This window comes from Eschscholzia californica, unplaced genomic scaffold (assembly GCF_041429995.1).
Source record: "Eschscholzia californica isolate CP2 unplaced genomic scaffold, dmEscCali1.0.p SCAF_5, whole genome shotgun sequence".
NCBI classification, from domain to species: domain Eukaryota; kingdom Viridiplantae; phylum Streptophyta; class Magnoliopsida; order Ranunculales; family Papaveraceae; genus Eschscholzia; species Eschscholzia californica.
The window spans coordinates 14,768,489-14,783,553 of NW_028238472.1; the positions used below are offsets into that span (position 1 = coordinate 14,768,489).

The window sequence follows — 15,065 nt, forward strand, 5'->3', positions numbered from 1 at the left end:
ACTCATTACATAACTTTTTCACACCATCCATATCTTTAAAAATAAATTGTTATTTACAAATTATAAGTTATTTAAATTATTATAAAAAATGGATTATAGTTATAAACTTACGTTTGTTGACTGTTTTATAGCTGTTGTATAACCATGCATTTTCACACCATCCATCCATATGTGAAATGCCTTCCGTCATCATATCTTATTAACTTTTTTATATAAACTAAAGTCTTTCAAAAACATAACAAGTGTTTGAAATATATTTATAAAATTTATTAAAATACCCTTATTAAATGTTGTAAATTTATATACAACAAATTTTTTTGAAGATTATTTATAACAACTTTTAACTATTAATAGTAGAAGAGTTTTCTTACTTATTTTTTATTTATTCAAAACGTTTTATTAATTTTTATATTTATACTTAAGTTTCTTTAAAAAGAAATTATTTTTCTATTTATTATAATTTTTTTTAAAAAAATTTATGTTTATTTAAATATTTTTGTTAGCTAATTTTATTTGTAATTATTATAAAGTTTTATAGTACAAACTTGAGATAGATATTTATAAATCTTGAAAATTAAATTTGAAATTAATTTGATTTTCAAGATTTAATATGTTATACCTTGAAATGAAATTAATTTCGCACACATCTCGACGATCCGGAAATATGACGAAAAACTTTTCATGTATATCTATAACATTTATTAAAAGCATTTGTAAAATTTTCTTAAAGTGGGAGATTGTGACTATTTGAGTAACTATTAAATGAAACATGTTAAAGAAATTTTAATAAGATTAATGCAGCTGGCTAGGACAAAATAAAAATAAATGTCTTTCATGCTAATTGCTTATTAGGATAGAACACCATGTCAGTTTCTTTTCTCTCTCGCCCTTTCAACTACTTCAACGATCGTTTAGTTTTTCCTCTCTTCAACTCCCGACTCAATTTGTCTGTATTCTCTCTTCGTTCCAACCATTCCCCCCTCTTCATCTCGTTCAATCAGTCCCTCGGTTGCCTACTTTATCGCCCCGCCTAGGGTTCCTCTCACAGACTAGAGGCATCTTTCTTTTTTCGATTTCAGTTCTATTTATTTTCCGATTAAATTCATTACAGGGAGAAATTTTTTTACAGCCGAGATTTTTTCTACAAGAGAGAATAAAAGTTTGTACAAGTGGGGGAATTATAGCAATAAAATGAGATTTCATTTTGGGAAAAATCACTCATCTTCCTCAATTTTTCTTCCAGTTGTTCAGATTACTGTAAGTTGACATCTTCCCAAAATTCTTGACACTTAGGTTGCAATCTCTCTCACAAATTCTGGATAGGATTCGGATATTTGCGATGACAAGGTATAAAACCCTAATTCAGGTAAATCTCTGTTGTTATTTTATTTTGATTAAGCTAAAAATTTGGACATTAATCATGTATCTGGTTTTATTTACTTTCATTAATCTACAAGTTTCAGAATTGAAGTTCAAATTTATCATACCCCAAACTATATTTGAACACAAAAACCATTTACAAACCAGATCCATTATGAAATTTGTAAAATCACCAACGCCTTTCTGAATTTTGTTGCTTTTATATCGTTTAATGGTTATCTCTACATAAATTTGTAATACAACTTTGTGAATAACTTATCTACAAAGATTTAAATCGTTTGATGGTTAAGTTTTGAATAAGGATTAATGGGTTATCTCTCATTTGTGGACAGATTTTCAGGATAGATTACAATGTAAAGAAGCAACTGTATTATATAAATGTTTGTATGTAAACGGATCACTATGTTTCTTGTAATCTTTCTCTGTATCTTTCTATGTACGTATGTAAACGGATCACTTGAATCTTAGATCTAATTGTAGTTTTCATTTCATTGCAGAGCCTACCCTGATGTGTAACTTATTTATATGCTCATTTTCATCTTGTAGGATTCTCTACAGGAAATGTCCTACGTTTTGCAGATACCAGGCACACTCCTATGGTAGCAATGAACTTTCATGTCATCTTCATCATGGAGAAAACTTTTTGCCATATGTTCATATGTGATAACTCAAATCCTATTCATTAATTCTATTACTTTTCTTGCGTAGGCGCGATTCCAGTTGGGACATGAAGACTCTACAAACCCTCCCAAAAAGCTTTTACTCTTGCTAAGCTTGAAGTTGCGCCTAAAGCTTTTACTCTTGCTAATCTCAAACTCCTGCCTAGAGTCGGACGCCACTTTGGCCAATCCCCCACGCAATTTTCGATTATCAAACTTTTTTTCGTTCTTCGCGAACGTGGTTCCATAAAAACACCGTAAATGATACTTATGGTGAATCAACTATTCCAATTTAGGACTTCTCTCATTTGTTAAAAAAAAGATGGTTTCTCGTAGGTTGTAGAAGACGAATATCGGAAACCCTTTTTCATTTAGTTAGTCTGTGGTTTTCATTACCCATTCACTGTGTCATCATTTATTGTGCAGAAGAATATATTTGGAGTCATTGGCATGTCGGAATCTGGTTGTGTCATTCAACAATCATCAAAGTTTTGGGTATTAGCAACTCCTTACTTGATTTTGCAAAGTAATCTTTATTATCATTCACAATATCATCATTTATTGTGCAGCAGAATAATTTTGGAGTCATTGGCATGTCGGAATCTGGTGGAGTCAATTAGCAATCATCAAAGTTTTAGGTATTACCGACTTTTTACTTGATTTTGCAAACTAATCTTTATTATCATTCACTCTTTGTTAATTTTGTGTTGTATTTGAGAGTTAATAGTGGACTTCAGATGTATTTCACTCAGTGAATAATTTTTCTACAGTAGTTAGAACTTATAACTTCTTACCTAGAAATTGCCACATCTAATAGTTCAGTTATGAAGACTTATTTATCATTTTAAGCTTGAGTTTTCATTTAGGATTTACTGTTTGTCATTACTTTTGCAATATCTCATGGAGAAGCTTGAGTTTAGAAGCCGTAGAGGTTGGTATGTCTTTCTCAATTTTAATTCTTAATATTTGAACATGGTAGGCACTAATAAAGGTTGTCGATTTTCCAGAAATATGGAAGCATTGAACCAACACCTGTTGTCATGGGTACCAGAGGAAGAAATTCAAGTCACAGGTAAAACCTATTTTCGCTGATGAAAACTACAAATCTTCGAATAAAACTTTAAAACTTAAAAGCTATGATGAAACCTTAAAACTTGTTTTAGGTTTTTCTTGATTGCAGTCAGTGTCTCAGTGATTTAGTAACAGTCAATAGTTTAGGTTTCAATGAAAACTTTAAAACTTAGTCGATGTTTATGTAATGTCTTCTTTTTTGTTTGTATTTTTCCTTTTTGTACTGCGCTTGTATGATCTACGAGTGTTCGGATATCAATAGAACGTTAAGAATTATTAAAATGAGTCATGAACAATAAGTATCATAATTTGAAAGAGATATTGGGAGATTGGAAAGTCAGTACTTATTATGTTAATCACTTGTGTTCTTTTCTTATTTGGTATGGGTTATATTTGGTATATGATCGCCGTAGTGTCAAATCTCACCTTAGGTCGATATAAGTGAATAATAAAAGAACGATGCTTTGGAGACAGAGAAAACTGTTACGATGATGAACGTTCTAAAGTAACGTCGTGTAATTACTCAAACTCTACAGAAATGAAAATAAATAAGGGTCAATATTCCTCTCTCTACAAACATTGAAATGAAAATATTGTTGGATATTTTTCAAAGTACCGAATGGGTACAATTTCCATTGTTGGTATTAGATGGATACATCCATTCATCCATGGGCATATCCTATATGTAGGGATGCACCCATTAGATGGTATCAAGTGAGAAACTATAAATAAGTGGCATAAGTGCCACTTAACAGTAAACAAAAAAAAATCCAACGAGTTTTCTCTCTCTATGTCTTGTTCTCATTTTTCCATTTTATTACCGTGAAGGTGGTCTCTTGGTATTTTATTTATACAAGTTTTTGGATGAGTGCGAAGTCGTTTTTTGTTTTGGCATTATCAGTGTAGTAATACAGAGTGTTCTTGGTCTTGGTCAAAGCGTACATACTTTGAACCAAACAGTTGTTGAAGGGCTTCATCGTATCCTGAAGGCATAATTCCTGACCTGTTGTGTACCCGTGGTTTCATACCATAATTGGGCGAATTACTGTCTAAAAGAATCGAGATTCTCGAGCTTTGAAGTCTAGTGATCAACGTGATTTTATTCATCGATTATTTTCCACCTTCCATTTCAACTTAAACGCCATTTTTTCCAACAATTTTTAGACAGTAAATTCTATAGTTGAAATGAAAGTTATTTCAATAACATCTCTCCATATGATCACGCGAACTAAGTGAATAAAATAAGCGAAACACCTGTAAGTATTTCAGTTAAATTTGATGCATGATTTTATGTGATAAAATGACGTAGATTTTGATATCTTTTACTAGTCATGCTATGTTAGAATATCTTATAGCCATAATACATTGTTAAGGTTGGTTGTGATTTTTGGTTACCATGAGACCCTTAACATTAGTGTTGGTCCATTTTATAGTTCGTGAGAATTATTTGGTTTTGGAATCCAAGTGATTACCCACTTGAAGAGGTATTTATGAGTCTTAGAAAAAAGTGACTTTGGTCACATTGTTCTTTGTGTTAGATGGAAGTGCACTTGATCCATTTACGAGAGAGTGAAATATGATCTTTTGGTACACGAGGTATATCTCATGTGTGAGTTATATTTGTTCAATTTAGAGAGACAAAAGTATATTACTTCATGTTATGAGTACATCATTTTGTTATCTATGAACATGTGAAACCTTCTAATTAAGATTTAGAAGATGATCTGCATTTGAGAAATTCATTGTTACGAAATAACGAACATTATTTTGTATCATAAGATATTTAACAAGTGGTTAATAATGTTCGTCGAATTATAATGCATTTCGTGGAAGAAATGAATGATAACTTCTAACTTTGAGTCTTTGACATGATGAAAAAGTTAATGGTGATCTTAGAATTAAAACCCTAAGAAATGAATAATCATATTCTTGAGTGAAGAATATAATGAATGGAAATTGTATTGAGTAAGAGTACAATTATAGTTCTTTTGGACTATTTATTTATCAATTGACATGATATTTTTTGGTTTAAAAGAATATCCAATTGTATTAAGAGAATACAATTACACAAGTTGGTGGATTCATTTTGGGGTCCATACATAAATCCTCATGTTGTGAGATGTTGTTGTCTTGAGCATTCAAGAAACAAGTGGTGATTTAATTTCACTAAAATTGGCTTATTTGATTTCTCCAGTCATGTGCACTAGAAAGAAGCTCAGTGACGAATTATTTTGCGTAAGCTACATGATACAAATAGTAGACGGTTGAGAAAGTATTACTCATAAAATGTTTTGGCCAAAACGGGTGCCGTCAATTGTTGTTCATGTAAAGTTATGGTTGACTGTATTAAGTCAATTTTGTATCTAGAGAATATTTTCTAATGTTGTTGTCATCTAGACAAATATTCTCTAATGTTTTCAGAGGTATCTAGAGAACTTATCTCTAAAGAAAAAGAAATGGGCTAAGGTCTGTGAATGAAGGTTGATCGCCTTTAACGGGAGCCCAACTTATGTCTTGAAATAGATAGACAGAGTTCAATGGGTACTAACAAGTTAAAGCTTTCGCGATTATGGAATACTAGCATTTTATAATCTCCCATTTCTAAGCTAGTATTGATTTTTTCTGCAAGACAAAGGATGAATGAAAATTCTTAATAAGTCCAAGTTTTAAGTGGTGCCTCGCGGAAACACCTCATGTGGACTTACCTAAGTGAGTGTGGAAATTAGGCCGTTTCCTAAGAAAATAAGACCGTTTTATGAAGAAGACTCATGAAAGGGATATTGCACATGGCCATCAACGTGCGGAGTATAAATAATCTGTCCTCCGAAACGAGTATGTGCGATGACTCCGGTTTTATCATTTAAGGATTCTTGGTTCAAGATACGTTCATCATAGCATTCTGATAAAGCTTTGAGTTGTGTGCACTAAGTGAAGGTTCAAATCCATAAGATACCTATCATTTATGTATAAGTTTCTACAATAATGCCAAAATCGTCGTTTATTCCAAAATTGTTTCTTCTAATTTCTTTTGTTTCCATTTCCGATACTTTGTTTTTTATATATATTTTAAATGTTTGAAAAATGGTGGGGGAATGTTGGATATTTTTCAAAGTACCGAATGGGTACATTGTTGGTATTGGATGGATACATCCATTCATCCATGGGCATATCCTATATGTAGGGATGCACCCATTAGATGGTATCCAGTGAGAAACTATAAATAAGTGGCATAAGTGCCACTTAACAGTAGACAAAAAAAAAAATCCAACGAGTTTTCTCTCTGTATGTCTTGTTCTCATTTTTCCATTTTATTAACCGCGAAGGTGGTCTCTTGGTATTTTATTTATACAAGTTTTTGGATGAGTTCGAAGTCGGTTTTCTTTGGCATTATCAGTTTAATAATACAGAGTGTTTTTGGTCTTGGTCAAAGCGTACATACTTAGAACCAAACAGTTGTTGAAAGGCTTCATCGTATTCTGAAGGCTTAATTCATGACCCGTTGTGTACTTGCGGTTTCGTACCAGAAGGGGGCGAATTACTGTCTAAAAGAATCGAGATTCTCGAGCTTTGAAGTCTAGTGATCAACGTGATTTTATTCATCGATTATTTTCCACCTACAATTTCAATTTAAACGTCATTTTTTCCAACAAATTTTCCATATGTAAATCTATTTTGGCAACTTGGTTAGTCTAGGTATTAATGTAGTTTGAATCTTACCACTTATGAAGTAGTCAATTGGAAATTATATTCGACCTTCGGTTGGAACTTGAAACTTCCATCTTTGTTTACATTATCAATCTTTGATCCTTCAGTTTTTTTCCTTTCAGGTTTTTATGTAAATGCCCACGTGTATGTTGTTCAAGAACATTCATCATACCACAATATGACATCAATTTAGCTTTGATAGCTTTCTCTAAAAAATACGATATTCTGATTACCAATTGCTTACTTGCACATATTTGGCTTCTGTTTATTTCAACATTCAGAATGAAGGAGGAATTCTTCTAAGGTGCTGTTTGTTTTCAATTTTTTTCAGATCTGAAATCTAAATTGAGACCCAATTCAGATTTCAGATGTTTGTTTTTAAATTTAGGTAAATCTGAAAACTCAGCTGAATTTTGTCATTGTCTGAATGGGCTGAAAAAGAACCCACTTATTTCAGACTTCAAAACAAGTCTGAAACAAGAGCCTAATTTCTGAAATGTGTAAATTGACGCTAGTACCCCTATTATTTAGAAAAATCATGTCTCAACCACCAGTGCACCACCCATCCTCACCACCACAACCATCACCGCCAGCACCACAACCACCACAACCACCACAACCACCACCATATCCCATAACCACCACCACCATTACCACAAAACCACCACAGACCACCACCATCATTACCACAAAATCACCACCAAAGACAACCACCATAAACTAGACGGCCACCACCAAAAACTAGCAGCCACCACTATAAACTAGAGCGCCGCCACCGCAAGCCACATTACAAACCAAACAACCACCACCCCTAAACCACAAGAACGACACCACATACACACACCAGACGACCACCATAACACAAACAACCACCACGACTGGAAGATCTATGATCTGGCGAGGTCATCTTGCTCCAAATCCTCGCCAGATTTGGTGAGGGTTTGCTGGGAACTTCGGTTTGTAGAGAGAGAAAGAGAGAGAGAGGAATTAGGCCCATACCAGCAGCAAGATGGGGAAGAGAGAGTTGTCTTGCTAGGGTTTGTGTGAACTTCGGTTGTATGGAGAGAGAGAGGAATTTCTTAGTAGGCAGGAGCAGCAAGATGGGGGGAGAGAGATTCCAGGAAAGAGAAAGAGACATTTGAAATGTTAGGGTTTTTTGGGTTACAAAATGGGTGTGGGTATAAATGTCAAAGTTTTCATTCAGACTTTAATTTTCAGATTTGAAAAACAAACATCTAACTAGTAAAATAATTCCGTCATTTCAGATTCAACTAATTCAGTTCAAACATTTCAGATTCAGCTAATTCAGATTCAGACACTAAAAAAAAAACAAACACAACCTAAGTCTTGAACTTGGATACCATCATTGTCCAAGTAACTGAAACTGTCGTTAGATACACAAGTACGAACTATACGTTTTTTCCCCTCCCTAATTGCCTGAGTAGTTTTTCTATCTACTTTTTCCATCTAACAAAGGCACAAACGTGGGGTACTTGATAATTGTACCAATGTCAGGATACAATGGCCACATAACGAGGAAAAGGAGTACAAGGCCTACACTACATTTTTGTATCTTTTTTTTTCAATCAACCTTTTGCATTACCCCTCAAGATATTATAACCTGAAGTGGTGTAGGGTGGTTTAAGACGATTTCAGCCCGGTTCACATAGCACGTACATACAAAATCTCACATTATACCAACTCAAGTTGCGAACTGACGAGGAAAACGCTGTACTGGATAATGTGAAAATGGTCTGCACTAAATACTTCGTTTTCTTCTGAGGATTTAGAAGTCGGGTTTCTGCTGGAGAACTTAAGTCCCTTCTCCGAGGAACCCATGTTATATTTTCTGAAGAATTTGATATTCGAATGGTGGAAAAAACCTGTGTTGTTCTTGCTTTCTCGAACTCCAGTTATACTCAGAAATTCGTTTACCATTTTCTAACCAATATCCATGCCGTAGGCACGGGTCATACCTAGTTTTAATGCATAAAATGGCGATGTGGACCAATTGAGATACAACAATAAATGTTGAGATACTTAAAACAAGACTCAATTATTGAGTTCTGTTTTGAGTATCTCAACATTTATTGTTGCCACATCATATTGAGATTCTAGTTGAGTTTAGCATTGTAGAGTGTAGCATTTATTGTTAACAAAAACTCAAATTGAGTTTTTCAAGTTGAGTGTAGCATCGGAGATGCTCTAGGAGCATCTCTAATGGGAGAATCAATCTCTAACACTTAAAGTGTCGCATTAGAATTTTTGTTAAAAAAACATCTCCAATGGGACAATTTGTTAGACACTCTATCGTGAGGTGGACACATTTAATATAGTGTCTAGAGAGGAAATTCTAAAACTAGAGTGTCTCTTTGAGACTCTCCAAGTGTAGTTTTAAAATTTAAACCAATAGAAACTTTTTCTTTTCAACTACTTCTTCCTTATCCAATTTGAGTATTAAGTAGAGATTTCTTAGAGATCTCTATTAAAGACCGAAAAAATTTAGAGGGTCTCTAAATTGACACTTAAAAAAGAAAATTTGACACTTGACAACTAAACTTTAGAGTTTTTGTTAGTGTCCCACTGGAGATGACCTAAGTGCCACTTTGAAAACACCTTTTCTTTTCAACTATTTTTCCCCTAATCAACTTAAGAGTGACATCTAAGTGCCACTTTAAAAACACCTTTTCTTTTCAACTATTCCCCTGTTTCACTTAAGAGTGACATGTTTATTAAGTAAAGAGATTTTAGAAATCTTCATTGAATACCAAAAATTTAGAGCGTCTCTAATATTGACACTTAAAAAAAAAAATCTTTATTTGACATTTGACTTTAGAGTTTTTGTTAGAGTGTCTCATTGGAGATGCTCTTATACGAAGAAGTTTACCTACTTCTCTTAGGCCACCAAGTCAAATTACATCCGCATACCCTACCATTCTGCCATATTAACCCAACTAACCATATTAAACTCCTTCAACAAAAAAAAAACTAGCCATATTGAACTCAAATTGTTTAACCAAAGATCCAAGAAATTCAATCAAATAAACAGCTATACATGACAGTCCTACCAGTAAGCTTGCCCTAGAAGACCCAAAAAAACTAAACCCTAAAACTCAATTGATAACCTTCCCCAAAAGTTAAAAGCTCATAATTCAACAAAGCCATAACCAAATTATTTGAAGCTAATACATTCCCACTACCAATCAAATCAAGACCCAACCTATGCAAGACCAACAGTTATACTTTTTTTCTCTCTTGCTAGATTTTTTCATTCTCACAAAACAATTGATGTTTAGGTATAGAGACTTCTGTGCTCTGGTTCAATCGTGTCAAAAACAAAAACAAAAAGGAGGAAACAACCAATCGCAATCAAGAACAGACATCAGATTGGAATCAACTTGAGTACTGAACCGAGTAATGATGTAAATCAAATCATCCTTACAACCCCGAGTACTCTTGGTCCACCTTTTCGATAAGAAAAAGTTTTATTTCCAAAAAATATCTCACCTTATAAAATGTACAATGACAAAATCAAGAACAGAAATATTAGAACTAAGCAGTTGATTCCTTGAGATAAGCAATGAGGTCTGCTCGATCTTGTGGTTTCTTTAGTCCTGGGAAAACCATCTTTGTCCCTGGTATATACTGCATTTACAACATAAGAACCACATTGTCAGAGAAACTCCAGACAACGATTACGACCTAAACATTTAAAAGAGACACAGGCTCCATATCAACCACATACGGATAAGAAACATGAATCGACTCGTACTATCCGTCTATGTTATGATCTGAAAATTGACTAGGTCTATTGCCAAACTGAACTAGGCTGAGCGAAAACACTCATTCGCGTTTAATTGTGTTTTCAATGAATTTATTCATGTCATTTTCCTACGTCAGATATCAAATGAATTTATTCATGTCATTTTACCATATCGATACATTTATATGAGAACAACAAGAATGCATGAATCATGCATTTCAGTTTCGGTATTCACGATAAACGTATTCACGATAAACCTCAACAGCAGGCATGTCACATAGTGAGAAGGCAACGAGCATGAATTGGGTTCACTATTATAACAGAAAAGCCTACCCAGATACAACACCTACCCTATACTAGATTTAGGCAGAAGAGAAATTGAAAACAAATATAGAAAATTAACATCAAAATTCTGCTTATTTTGCTAAAGACTATTCTAAATAACTCAAATAATAATACTTATTATTTTAGAAGTATGAATATTACCTTCTTGGGGTTGAGCAAGTAATCGTACAACGTTTTCTCCTCCCAAACCACAGCCATGTTCTTGTTGGCAGTGGAGTAGGAGTAACCGCCAGTTGTTCCAGATTGCCGTCCGAAAAGACCATTCAGATTGGGTCCTGCAAATTTCAGTAGAGTTAGCTAGAAAATCTCAAAGGAAGGATTCCTATACAAAGAAATAGGAAAGAACAAACAAAAAGCAAATATAACATTATAAATTTAATCACCCTCACCATAACATTTTAAAAATGAATTTGATCTAGGAATAGATGGGCTTTCAGGCCCCTAAAATAGGGGCTAAGGGTCTTTGTATGTCATTTAGGACCCAAGATGTTTTAATATGGCGGTTATAGAGATCATCCAAATTCATGATGTATTACATATTATGTTCATGATGTATCAATGCCATCCCAATGTAATTACTCTTGGGAGGCTTCGAAGTTGTGGATCTACTTCATTGGTGCGGCTGGAGAGAAATGGTGCTGTCCCACTTCAGTTTCATTGCTCTGATTTTCTCTTATTGTCTTTAAACCGATTTCTGCTCTGTTTTAAAACCGTTTTCTATATTGATCTATAAGCATTATTTTCTGGTAATACTCCATATTACTCATAATGAATTCTTGTTACTTAAAGAGCTAGAAATTAAGGTATTATCAAACAGATAATAATCGGCTAGTCAACATGACAATACAGGAATCAAACAGGAAAAACTAGAACAAGATAAATCTTACAATTACTCAATGGATTAAACCGATAATGAATCAAATCTAAACTATACAAACTGATAAAAAAAGATAGCAATAAACGGATTAGACGAAGAGATGAATAGAAAACCTTGTTTGTGACCGGCTCCTTTCTCAACGGTATGACACTGAGCACATTTCGTCTTGAAGATCTTCTCTCCAGCCTTTGCATTGCCTGGTGGAGCTTCTTCAAATGATGCCATCTTTTTCAGAAATCTAGAGAAAGTTAGGGTTTTCAAATTCTTCGTCCCCGGAAGAGGGACCTTCGCGTTTCCAAGCTTTTCTAGGGTTTCTTCTCCGACAAGTTCGACGAAGGGAAGAGGCTCCCTATTTATAAGTAACTCTTTCGTTATGGTTATGTCTAATATGCCCTTGTATTTTGATTTTTCTAGAACTCTCTCTCTTTCTCTATTTTCGAGTTCCGTGGACGGCACGAAACTGCGACGTGGCGTTTGAACAAGGTCTCTGGCGTTTACACCGTGCGAAAGGGCTTGTGCACAATCTGTCCCGACTCCATTGGGCCTTTCCTTCAAAAAAAAAAATGTCGCAACCCAACTGGGGCATAATGTTGATATAGATTCCAAAATCTTCAAGTTCGATATTAAACCCCATCTTCTAGAAGCTCGCATTGGGCTGGCAAATTTCCCTCTTGGGACTCCACTTTGTCCCACGCGAGGTGAATACTGAAGCCCACGATCTTGCTCAATCAGCTTTGGCCTACAGAGTTCAATTACCTTCAAGTTCTATGTAATTGTATCTTTGGTTTTCATCCTCTTATAACTTCTGTGTACCTGACTCTTTAGCCATTGACTTTATATGAAGTTATTTGTTCCCAAAAAAAAAAGTTCGATTATTGGAAGAGGTGGATTGCAAGGTTTATTGAACTTGAGTTATTAAGGTATAAATAATGTTGTTGGAGTTTAGGCCGTAATTTATTTGGGCTATAGGCTTATTTTTGTTAAAGTTTGAATTAGTCAGTTATCGTGCTTATAACATCTTTGATGTATCAATGTCATTGTAATGACTATCGTAGATCGTAGTTAATTTCCACGAAAAACACTCTTAGGCATTGTGTCAACTCGTTGGAATGAGATGACATTCCCATAACGTGATTCTTGTGCAGTGGTGTGATCGAATTTTTGGAGGTTCGGTGTGAATTTCATCCATGACCCTTTTTATGATGATCTGAAAACTAAAAAAAGTACATGTCATAAGGAGTAGATGAATAACTAAATAACTTTTTTGAAGATTTTTGTGTAAACTATCGTGAATAATATATATTTATGCAAAAGGTAAAGCTCTAATGTCGCATTGATTACATAACTAACTCCATTAAAAATATTAAACTATACCTCATTATCATTATATAAGTCTAAGACTCTAAGTTAACAAATTAACTCATTGTTTGCAAATTGTAATTTTATATATGTTTTATATTTTGGGCACATATAAGAGAAAGAGAAAGAGAAAACTAGAGGTATAAACTAGAAATGGCCACTAGAGTGGCCTTTAAAATGTCTATAAAAGTCATGAAATCGTTAAAATAGATTTTATATTTTGGGGCACCTACAGAGACTAGAGGTAGAAACTAGAAATTAGAGACGGGAATGGCTTTTAGTGTTTCCATAACTGGATTTTTTCTATTTTGTATACGAGGCACGAAACCAATAAAATTTAAATGCCACGCGGCGCCTATAGAAGCTAAAATTCAATAACTTAAATAATAAATATATTCACGGTGTGACGGGGATTCAAAATGATGACTAGGGTAAGCTTAAGTGTATCACCAATTGCACTATATACCCTTTTGGTATTAAGAACGACATATTGTAGAAGGTTACCTTTAGCTCTGTCTGAAGTGAGGCCCCTTGGTAAAGGGGTCCCAGTGTGGCTACATATCCTCACTGTCGTTCTTGTTCTCATGAATCATATTATTTTGGTTGATGAACATAAATTAGATTCCGACAGATTCCTAACTTGGTGTTTAGTGCGTACAAGAATATGAATGTAAATTTTTATAAAAATTATGTTATATCCTTATTTAAACTACGTTCACTTCAACTATGTTATATATTCTAATCAGTATTATTTACTTAAATTTGTAGATTTATTTAGAAGAAAACTTGCATTCATTAATAATGAAATAAATTCAAACATTTTACATGACTTTGATTACATCATTGAGTACAAAATAAAATTTGGCGATGCTAAAAACACCTGCCCGAAATACTGTACGGGGTCGACATCATGATGATTGAAGTAGCCTTTACTGTCATAAATACAAATACTTTTTTTTTTGTTAAACAGTGAATAACATTAAATAACTAGAGTACTTTTACACTGTCGATTACAATATTTATTAACTAGAAAATACGGGACATTCTTCCAAGTCTTGGATCGATCTTTCTTTCGAGCCTATTTGGCTAGCTTATCTGCTAGAGAGTTTAGATTTCTCTTTGATGTGGTTGAGTTTCACGCTTCCGAGCCTGTTACCGATGTCTTTGATTTTTTTGATGTGTACCATTGATTGCCACTGGATTTGATGCCTTGAGTTATTTAGGTGCTGAATGAGATTGATGTTATCACTTTCTATAATTATTGTATTATGATGATGTACCTCTGCCCATTCAATGCCATGAAGGATTGCCAATGCCTCACTTTCTTCACTGGTTCGTGCCCTAGCTGTAGTAACTTTAGCTGCCATAAAATTCGACTCTGCGTTGTGTACGATAAGACTTATACCAATGTTAGTGTCAACGGAAGTATAAGATGCATCTACATTAATTTTCACATAAGGATAAGGTGTAGGGAGCCATTTTTCTATTCCAGTCTGTTTTGATATTTTTTTTTGTTTTGATAATTTTCAGAAATGCCATGATCATGTTAATGACCTTTGAAAGTCACAACAATGCCCTAATGGCTATAGTAAGACCCTTAGACGTTATAATAAGACCCAACAAAGCCAATACTTTATTTATACCATATGTGTAATACCCACCCCACCTTATATAGGGGAAGAATAGTAAAACTCTTTCTGAAGTCCCCCACCCTAATTTCACTATTCTTTTCTTCTCCTTTCCTAGACTTGCTGCAGCCGAGTGAAGGAGGAGATTAAGCTAGAGAGAGAAAGTGAGGATAAGGTGAGAGAAAGTGAAGATCTATAAGGGGCATCAAGGGGCTTTGCTAGGGGGCTTGGTTTTTTTCTTTCTTGTGCTACAAATCAAGTAGGGCTGTCTTGTCGAA

At 34.1% G+C, this 15,065-nt stretch overlaps 2 protein-coding genes across 22 annotated transcripts; one reads left to right on the forward strand and one right to left on the reverse strand.

Annotated features, from left to right (window-relative positions):
* Positions 1-837: 837 nt before the first annotated feature.
* LOC147537349 (uncharacterized) lies at positions 838-7,101 on the forward strand. Of its 21 annotated transcripts, none has more exons than XR_015226211.1 (6): positions 844-1,366; positions 1,927-2,040; positions 2,466-2,534; positions 2,609-2,677; positions 2,906-2,974; positions 3,047-3,463. XR_015226211.1 is itself a non-coding variant. In XM_086644278.1 (5 exons), exons 1-5 carry the CDS (start codon positions 1,340-1,342, stop codon positions 3,000-3,002), a joined length of 357 nt encoding a protein of 118 aa, XP_086500404.1. In that variant the 5' UTR covers positions 844-1,339; the 3' UTR covers positions 3,003-3,463. The 21 variants fall into 21 exon arrangements, 1 of the variants encoding a protein (XP_086500404.1); XR_015226215.1 differs by having other exon boundaries at positions 2,612-2,677; positions 2,906-2,970; XR_015226214.1 differs by having other exon boundaries at positions 844-1,347; positions 1,878-2,040; positions 2,906-2,970.
* Positions 7,102-10,202: 3,101 nt separating this feature from the next.
* On the reverse strand, positions 10,203-12,176 carry LOC147537350 (cytochrome c). The gene is made up of 3 exons (XM_086643928.1): positions 11,914-12,176; positions 11,065-11,198; positions 10,203-10,460 (listed from the first exon to the last, which is right to left on the reverse strand). Exons 1-3 carry the CDS (start codon positions 12,023-12,025, stop codon positions 10,368-10,370), a joined length of 339 nt encoding a protein of 112 aa, XP_086500054.1. The 5' UTR covers positions 12,026-12,176; the 3' UTR covers positions 10,203-10,367.
* Positions 12,177-15,065: the final 2,889 nt, after the last annotated feature.